The sequence below is a fragment of the Temnothorax nylanderi genome, unplaced genomic scaffold, assembly GCF_030848795.1.
Source record: "Temnothorax nylanderi isolate EJ_2023f unplaced genomic scaffold, tnyl_v1.0 TNYL_tig0001_pilon, whole genome shotgun sequence".
Taxonomy (NCBI): Eukaryota; Metazoa; Arthropoda; class Insecta; order Hymenoptera; family Formicidae; genus Temnothorax; species Temnothorax nylanderi.
Window position 1 is genome coordinate 664,547 of NW_027249063.1, and position 9,698 is coordinate 674,244.

Sequence of the window (9,698 nt, forward strand, 5' to 3'; positions counted from 1 at the left end):
TTCGAAATTAACTTTTTCTTAATAAATATTCAATCACTCAGATGTTTGGATTGCAGATTAGTTTATTTAACACTAGCTGATTACCCGGGCTTCGCCCCGGAGAACATATGTAATAAGACACACAAATAGTCTCTCTCTCTCTCTCTCTCTCTCTCTCTCTCTCTCTCTCTCTCTCTCTCTCTCTCTCTCTCTCTCTCTCTCTCTCTCTCTCTCTCTCTCTCTCTCTCTCTCTCTCTCTCTCTCTCTCTCTCTCTCTCTCTCTCTCTCTCTCTCTCTCTCTCTCTCTCTCTCTCTCTCTCTCTCTCTCTCTCTCCCTCTCTCTCTCTCCTCTCTCTCCCTCTCTCTCTCTCCCTCTCCCTCTCCCTCTCTCTCTCCCTCTCTCTCTCCCTCTCTCTCCCTCTCTCTCTCCCTCTCTCCCTCTCCCTCTCCCTCTCTCCCTCTCTCTCTCCCTCTCTCTCCCTCTCTCTCTCTCCCTCTCTCTCTCTCTCTCTCTCTCTCTCTCTCTCTCCCTCTCTCTCTCCCTCTCTCTCTCCCTCTCTCTCTCTCCCTCTCTCTCTCCCTCTTTCTCTCTCTCTCCCTCTCTCTCTCCCTCTCTCTCCCTCTCTCTCTCTCCCTCTACCCCTACTTCATGTATAATTCTTTGAAATTCAATCAATTATTTCCCAAAAAATTGGAAAAATTATAAAAACCGGTTTCCAAAAAGATCAATAAAATAGTACACTTTATAGCACTTCCCGGGAAATTCTACCCCTACTTCATATACAATTCTTTAAGATTCGGTCAATTAATTCCCGAAAAATTGAAAAAATTTTGGTACCGGCTTCCAAAAAGATCGGTAACGAAAAATTATACACTTTATAGCACTCCCCGGAAAATTCTACCCCTGTTTAATCTATAATTCTTTGAGATTCGGTCAATTATTTCCCGAAAAATTAGAAGAATTGGAAAAACCGGTTTCCAGAAAATCGGTAACAAAAAACTATACACATAGTGGCACTCCCCGGAAAATTCTACCCCTATTTCATATACTTTTGGTAGAAATTTGATCTATAATTCTTTGACATTCGGTCAATTATTTCTCAAAAAATTAGAAAAATTAAAAAAACCGGTTTCCAGGAAATCGGTAACGAAAAACTATACACTCTATAACACTCCCCGGGAAATTCTACCCCTATTTCATATACTTTTGGTAAAAATTCGGTCGAATAGTTCAAGAGTGTATAAAGGACATACATACATACATACATACATACATACATACATACATACATTCATTTTTATATATATAGATTGACAATTAATACACGTTGGCAAATTAAGTTCCAAATACAGTGCGTCAATATACATAGATGATAAATTATTGTATTCTTTAATAAATAAATTTTAAATAACCTTTAATAGAATTTTAATCCAAAATTTTTGTCTTACATAAATCATTTATACAATAATACTATTTCTCACGTTTTAGAATTTATGTAAATATATGTAAATTAATATTGTATTTAAATATATGAATACAAATATGCATTTTTCACTTACTTGCTCAAATATACGTGTTCCATGTGTGCAAATATACTTACTCCAGTAATCACATATTATAAATTAATTTACAATTTTGTTTTTATATTTAACGATAAAATTACATATGATTGTTTTTTTAATGATATATTCATTTATTATATTAGAAAGGAAATGAGAAACAATTATGATGGTTTTATACATTACAAATATATGTATAATTTAATTCTATATATAATTCCAATTAATGTTATTTCGGATGATTTCTATATTTAATTAACCATATGCACCGTACTCAATTGAATATCAACGAACTGAACGAAATAAAGAAAAATTACTAATGAGTATAATAAACTCATTAAGATAATAACAAAAATATAATAGTGTACATGAGAACAAAAATGGGTGAAGCTAGTTTTTGAAAATTGATATAATATAAAAAATATATATATTTTGCTCCGTCTAATCACGCTTTAGACGATTAAATTCTAGCACAATCAATATATTACTAAACTAATCCTGATACAAAACATATCGGATTTTGGTTTATATTCTTAATATTTGCTGTTTTATCTTCAATGAATTAGATAATCACACGCAAATTGGACCGGATATATAAATATTCAGCAGTTAGAGAATTATTATAAGAAATGATTATAGATTTGCATTCCGATGCGTTGTTTTATTCATTGATTTAGATAAATAACTTCTGCAAGATATTTCTATAAAATTGCTTCGCAAGATTCTGTTAAGTCATTTTCAAATATTGCACTTCTTTTCGAGATTCATTGAACCAATCGGGCAATTATTCGGCAAGTTGTATCGAAGTGATCCAAATTCGATACAGAACCTATATAACTTCCAGTCACCAAATGCTATGCTTATTGTTCTTGTAGAGTTCTGTTAAATTGACTTGAATCAATTAACACTTTGCACCATAACTATATATACATGTTATTACTTAAATATAATTAAAGCACAAAAACATAATTAATTGTTATTTTCACATAATAAAATTATGATGAGCACTTCAAACCTGTAACGGAAAAAAATGTACGAACTCTTTGTATCAAGTGCCTCATTATATTCATCGATACGTGTAGATATACAACTTTTGTCATTTATTTTACATTTTCGTCAAACATTGGCAAGTTTAATTTATAATAAGCGTATAAGTTATTCACTTCCAGATATGGCATTTCTTTGCGGGATTCATTGCACTGCCGATCGGGCAATTGTAAGCTTCGGCGAAGTCTTGTGAATTTGAAACGCTTCCTATCACTCTCAACCGGCCGAGGCTATGTGGATCATGTTGGGCTTTATTTATGATGCTACTCATTTTCGCAGCTTCGCAGTACAACTGCAAGCGTTACCGCAATTTCATACATATATTAAACCACATTATTATTATTCTTACAATTTAATTATTACAGATCCTAATTCACGATCTGTAATACTTACATTAGCAAAGGATAGAAAGAAAAGTTGATCGTTAGTGAGGTCTTCATGGCCTGGTAATATAGCCGATTTCCTGCATTCTCTTTGTCTCCTTTGATATGCTCTAAACGCCGCCTCTAATCCCAATGTGTCCGCGATATTCTCTCTTGCCGTCTGATTGCCATAGTCCTGCAATTTTTGACAATAAGTATGATCAAACATTTTCAAAAACGCACGTCGAAAGAATAACAGTAAATTGAATGATAATTAAATGCAGAATAGATAATGTACACTTATTTTGAAGTTCCAAGTCTTGTCAATAGGATAATTATTAAAATGTTCGACAAAACATTCTGCTCTTTTGCTATATGCTTCAGCCATTACGGATAACCATTCCACAATATTTCCGTTTTTATCATACAAGTGTCCTAAAAATTGTTTTTTGTTCTTTTTGTCATGCTTTTTATATAATTTCAAAAAATTTTTTAGAATAAATAGATATTATTAAAATAATGGATATTATTATATTATTGCAACAATAAAATACTGTAATTTAATAAAGTAAACGATCTAATTAACATTACCATAAGAATCGAATCCGTGATTAACTTCGTGACCCATGATTATTCCAATCATAGCATAATTAATAACTCTGCAATAAAGAATAATTAGACAAAATCTTATTAGAAATTCTTAGAAATCATGTAAGCTTGTTTGTACTTATTGTTACTAGTCGTGTTAATAAGTTTAATCAAAATTGTTTACTTACTGTGGTCGACCATAAGCAAATAATGGGCTCTGGAAATTTGCTGCCGAGAGGGCTATAATCGAAGAAGAAATTATCGTTAACGACGTGAACAGTTGTAAATTAGATCGTGTAGATTTAATTCCACTAAAAAGAAATATTACGAACCTATGGAATTATCACCATTGGAGAAAAAAGAATGTACCATTGTGGGGTTCATTATCATACTGTAATACGGAATTTATCATACAAATTTACTTCGCAAATTAAAAAATAAAGCTGTAATTACGCTGGAAGAAATACGACAAATGCATTATCTTACGTACGTGTAATCAATATCTTTCTTCAATAATTCTCGTAAGTCTTTGAACTTTCTGTATCTATAATAGCCTAACACATTTTTAAAATACGAATTGCTGATGACGAGCTTTAACAGAACAAAATAATAAAATAAGACAATTACTACATTATGTAGTGATAATTAATAAATTTTGAGACATTTACTTCTTTAAAATATTGTGTAATCACAATGTTATTTTTAAACCAATCTGGATATCCGATAAATTTATCCATATTCACTAATTTCGCTAAAACAAAATCCTTAGTATCTTTATCCATCAAATTTGATTTTTTAATTTGATACTCAACTTCTTTTTGTATATCGTCCACCATATCCGATGCCTGCAATAGGAATAAGTGATTCAATTAAATAGAGATAGTAGGAATATATTGTTTTATTGTTATAAACAGCAGATGAAATAGAAACTTTTAATAATCAACACAAAATATTTACGGTCGTCGTGATTTCGTCAGAGAAATGCTTTCTCACATACTCGTATGCTAGAATGACTTCCATCTCGTATACTTCTTGTATGCATTTGCGCGATCTGTGAAGACAATTCATGATTAAATTGATATCAGCATAATAGAACTAATTCAATTTTGATTTACGCGTTAAAATTATGTTAAGAATAATAATGTAATATAAAACTAGAATCTACAATATAATAACAATTATATTTCTAGCGATCGAGTTGAAGAGCGAATGGTTATACGCTGATAATAATGTAAGAAATAATTGTCAAAAATATAAAAGCTTGTATCACACCTCAAGGAAACTCCAGGAACCTCTTCTACATTATATTCCATTTTTGGTTCCCATACATTGTATAATTCTCTCATTTTACTTGTGGTAGCTCTTATTATTCTGCTCAAGAAGTTCCAGTGTATATAGTTCACTGAAACATATCTCGCGTGAGCGCGTCGATTGACGACATTTCCTTATTAGGTATAGCCGCATTTCTTTCAAAATTTACCGATCGTTCGACTTGACGTCTTATCCAGCAAAGCGACAAGACCCTCGAAATAATCTAGTTTACCAATTTCTACAGTTAATTCGTCATCTATTTGCACGTTGGCTTTATCAAATAATTCTCCAATTTTGTACAGCCACTCAATCTGTGTTGCGTTAATAATGCTTAATTTATCAAAGATATATTATAATAGATAATTATATTAGATTACATTATTAGTAATTAAGTTAAATAAGTTAATTAAAAAACGACTTACTGCGCTTTTGGGAGATTTTAGTTTCTTATCATACCATTTCTGGAAATCATTGAGTGTCATCTTTCTATTACCGATGGATTTCATAGTAATCTGAAATATATTGTTATTTAGGTTATTATACATTCTTCTCTTTTCATTGCTTGCGAAGTAATGTAACACTCACGTTAGCTAGTTTTATTTGGAATTCCATTATATCTTGAATACCTTTATTCATATGTTCCTCTGAGACTTCGATGCCGCTTGCTTTAGCTATGGCGCGGGCTACTTTCAAGATATAATTAGCGTATTGCTTCAGCTCGTTATCTTCGTCAATAGTTTCTTCTGTGCTAATCTGTGATGTTGTCGCTCCTAAAGTACTTTTCAGCCTCTCCATACGTTCTTGCTTCACCCGATTCCTGCCAGTCTTCCGCAGGCGTAATTTCTTGTGAACATTTGTCGACATTGCTCGTCTTTTTATCCTTTTTTTCTTTGTCTTATGATTTTCGTACTTTTTGGAATGAGTACTGCTCTTCACCTTCCTACTATGTCCTAATTTTTTATTTTTTGTTAACTTGCCAGTTTTTTTTATACCGACTTTTTTCTTCGCGTTATTATCGTCATTCTGTTCGTTTGTATCGTTATCGTCATCTGTATTGTCATCATCATCATCTTTTACGTCATTATTATTATTATCTTTATCGTTATCGTTATTATCATCTTCATCATCGTCGTTATCATCATCTTCATTACCATCATTGCTATTATTACCGTTTTTGTCATTGTTTTTTTCTTTGCTTCCAGGTTCCTGACTATCTTCCTGCTCATCGCTTTGCTTCTCCTCGTCGTTGGGATCTTCATCACTTTCGTATTTTTCCTCTTCGCTATCGATTGCACTCAAAAGTCTACACGAACCCGGAGGTAGATCCGGAATATTGATCTAGCCACAAGAACTTAAATTAAGAAAAATCGCTAGTGAAAAATTAAGATAAATGATTTAATTGAATATAAATTTACGTCCACGTATATAATGCAAAGAGCAACTTAGAATATAAGCGGTCGATGATACTATGAGATACATGTGAATGGTGTATAATAACAACATAGAGACACCAATTACATCGCAAACACACTTTTAGATTCAGAGTGTGTAAAATTTTTTTGAAAGTGTAATGTAAATGCAAGCATAACGATAATCTTAATTAGAAGCTTATGCCGTGATAAGTACATGTACTACTCTCTGAGTCACGTTCAAACCAAAATATTTGGTCGTTACGCTCACGTCGTGAAAAGCATTCCTTCCTGTCAAGTGCACATATATATCATCCAGTCTTTGCCAGCTGTACTCCTCGTTCCATTTGTCCGGTTCCATTATCAATGGCCAGCCGCCTATCCGCGATAAGGTATAGACGAGCGGGTCGAGCCCATCCCTCTCCATTGCATCTAGAAGCATTTCGTGAATCAGAAATTATTTCGTAAAGCGCGATTATGTATAAAAGTAATAAGCATTCGAATTTTTTCATGGCGTTTCAATCACTTGAAAGTCATTCGCGCTTACCTGTATCCATGCATACCGTGTACCACTTCTTCGCAAGCTTCACCGCTAAAATATCGCTGTCCTTGGGACCCTCATCCAAAATTTCTGCGAAAAAAAATTTAATCATTTAATCTTTAATATCATTACACACAAGATTCCAGTTAAAATTTAGGCTGATTTGACGTCCACCTTTTATTTGCCTCTGGACATTTACATGCGCTTTTATGAACATACTCCAGGAATTCATTCCTGTGGGGATAGGATTATGCTCTGGCCATTTTCCACAGGCGTATTCATAGAAATCGTCGCAAGGATCTACAGATTTGTCCATACTCTCCGATATTATCCGAGCTGGAAGAAGAGATAGAAACAAAAAAAGACAATTGAATAAATATTGATTTAAATTTTCAGATTAGGTGTTAATTAAAATACAGCTATATATTTATTGCCGTTTAATAAATACCTATTTCTTTGCACTCCTTAGTTTGGCATACAGTAGGCTTACTTTCTGCTTTATTTTCATCTTGTTTATTACTTAAGCCAAACAACCAATCTAGACGCGAATGATGTTTCTGGTTTTTCGATGGTGTGGCATTTTTCACAAAAAGTATGCCAATGAAGGAGCTGCAAAATGCAATTTAAAATAAAATAAGTATAATGTACTATAGAAATAACAAAGTGTGTAAAAATAATAAACAAGAAATAAATATAATGTATAAAGAATATATAACAAAAAGGCTCACGAGATTAAAAATCAATCGAAGAAAAAGGAGCGTCGAGCCGTAACAAGGTGTTAGTGTTAAAAATTCTGTATTAAAGAACACCTTGTTACGGCTTAACGCTCCTTTTTCTTCGATTGGTATAAAGAATAATTCTTAATTAATATTTGTCAGGAGATAAATCTAGAATTTGAAACAGGAAAGAAATGTCATGTAAATATGAATCGTAGGCTTTACCTTTTTTTAGTTACAATCAATCAAGGCAAATTAGTTTTCTAAAAGAAAAAGTTAGGGATCGCCGATTCGCTTGTGATTGATACCGTATTTAAAAAATGATCATTATAAGTTACTTACAGAAGGATGAACCACCTCATTGTCGTAAAACAGTCTGAGACTGATATAAATTTTAGTTGTGCTATGTGGTAAATATATCTTCTTGTGTTCTTCGCTGCAATGTAATATTACTTGTTGCACAGCGTACTTTTATACAATACTATTTCCAGGAAGGATCCTGCAACGCAACCATATCAAATTGATAGAGCCGAAGGTCAGACACGTATCTTTTGTCTTTGTCATTTATATTAATGAAATATCGCTTGCGATAACGGATATCAATACTGTACCTCAAATTCACATATATTAATTTACACAATATCCACTCTTTTTCTCGCGTAAACTTATTAATATCGGAAAATAATGCGCGACTTCTAAATTGTACATCTCCAAGTATAGTAATTTTTTAAGAACTTACGGTCAAGTTATTTTATTTATAGGTATTGTAGATGATTATATTATGAGAATTTAAAAAAATATTTACATTCGGTTCTCGCTTCTCTCAAAAACAATATTTATCACCTCGTTCAATAACAATGCAATTCTAATTATCTATCTACTTTATTGCATAATAGGCACTTCAAGTAAAGGTTTATAATCTTTTTCTTTTTAATTATTCGTTACATTCATATGTGTGTGGTATTCCTTATACACGACAAATGGATGCAGCAATATTTCTCGCAGAGAAATTTCGCATACAAAGTAGAAGTGATCTTATTATCGACAGAACAGAACAAATTTTGGAAGGAACTACTAAAGAAGGCTATAAAATCATTTATGGAAGATTCCTAGACAGCGATCCATCGCATTTTGTTTACAACGATGTGATGAAATTCCTAAATATGGTGATATTTAGGAATTAGGATAGGTTCAAACCTGGGAAGAAAAAAAATAAACGAGATTTTTATATAATATAAATACGTCATTATATTCATCGATATATGTATATATATAGACAACTTTTATCATTCATTATACATTTTTGTTAAGATTAGTAAGTTTAGTTTATAATAAGCGTATAAGTTAGAGAATCATTAGAAGGGACGATCATACAGATTTGCATTACAATACGTTATTTTATTTATTGATACATTTAGAGAAATGACTTCTGCAAGATATTTTTTGCAGAAATTTTGTGAAATTGTTTCGCAAAATTCAGTTGAGTCATTTTCAAATATTGAACTTCTCTTCGAGATTTCCCGAATTGCCAATCGGGCAATTATTCAACAAGTGGTATCGAAGACATCCAAATTTAATAGAAATTAGCTCTCAGTCACCAAATACTTCTCTCTGAGATATCAGAAAACGCCCAACGCCATTCGAAGGAGAATCGTTTGTACCCGTTTGTACCTCCGTTTAAATCGTTTGTTCCTAAAGGGTTAAGGAATTAGAGGGGGTAAAAAAACGCCAGCCCCCAACTTTAAGATATCAGAAAACGCCCAAAGACATTCGAAGGAAAATCGTTTGTACCCGTTTGTACCTCCGTTTAAATCGTTTGTTCCTAAAGGTTTAAGGAATTAGAGGGGGTAAAAAAACGCCAGCCCCCAACGTTAAGATATCAGAAAACGCCCAACGCCATTCGAAGGAGAATCGTTTGTACCCGTTTGTACCTCCGTTTAAATCGTTTCCTTTCTAAAAAAAAGCATGTTAAGTCGATAGTCGAATTTATTGTTGCCGCTTTTCCGCGATGCTGATTGGTTTTCTCGCTGCGCTTACTTCATTTGCAGCTGTCATCGTATATTTTGACAGTTGTGTGTATCAAGAAATTAATAGTGTAATAGTAATAGCATAATGTTAAAGCTAAATAGCGCGCGCAAAGCGCGCGTCTGTGGTGCTAGTGTTTCTAAAGGGTTAAAGAGTTAGA

General features: G+C 32.8%; 1 protein-coding gene across 3 annotated transcripts; it reads right to left on the bottom strand.

The window, feature by feature from the left end:
• Positions 1 to 2,581: 2,581 nt before the first annotated feature.
• Positions 2,582 to 7,983, bottom strand: LOC139770971 (neprilysin-like). 3 transcript variants are annotated; one of them, XM_071703536.1, is made up of 19 exons: positions 7,856 to 7,983; positions 7,246 to 7,406; positions 6,972 to 7,133; positions 6,804 to 6,887; positions 6,474 to 6,688; positions 6,017 to 6,185; positions 5,433 to 5,797; positions 5,270 to 5,359; positions 5,017 to 5,158; positions 4,809 to 4,938; positions 4,494 to 4,587; positions 4,205 to 4,381; positions 4,027 to 4,127; positions 3,869 to 3,927; positions 3,725 to 3,776; positions 3,540 to 3,607; positions 3,247 to 3,383; positions 2,980 to 3,144; positions 2,582 to 2,878 (listed from the first exon to the last, which is right to left on the bottom strand). In XM_071703536.1, exons 1-19 carry the CDS (start codon positions 7,873 to 7,875, stop codon positions 2,699 to 2,701), a joined length of 2,571 nt encoding a protein of 856 aa, XP_071559637.1. In that variant the 5' UTR covers positions 7,876 to 7,983; the 3' UTR covers positions 2,582 to 2,698. The 3 variants fall into 3 exon arrangements, with proteins under 3 accessions (XP_071559637.1, XP_071559549.1, XP_071559461.1); XM_071703448.1 differs by having other exon boundaries at positions 5,433 to 6,185; positions 6,528 to 6,688; XM_071703360.1 differs by having other exon boundaries at positions 5,433 to 6,185.
• Positions 7,984 to 9,698: the final 1,715 nt, after the last annotated feature.

Excerpts from the sequence above, each read along its gene's own strand:
- LOC139770971 (XM_071703360.1), bottom strand. The coding sequence starts at position 7,875 with ATGAGGTGGTTCATCCTTCT. Across the intron at positions 7,134-7,245 it reads TAAGGAGTGCAAAGAAATAG|CTCGGATAATATCGGAGAGT; the intron begins GTATTTATTAAA and ends CTCTTCTTCCAG. Across the intron at positions 6,186-6,473 it reads TGACTCAGAGAGTAGTACAT|ATCAATATTCCGGATCTACC; the intron begins GTACTTATCACG and ends TCTTGTGGCTAG.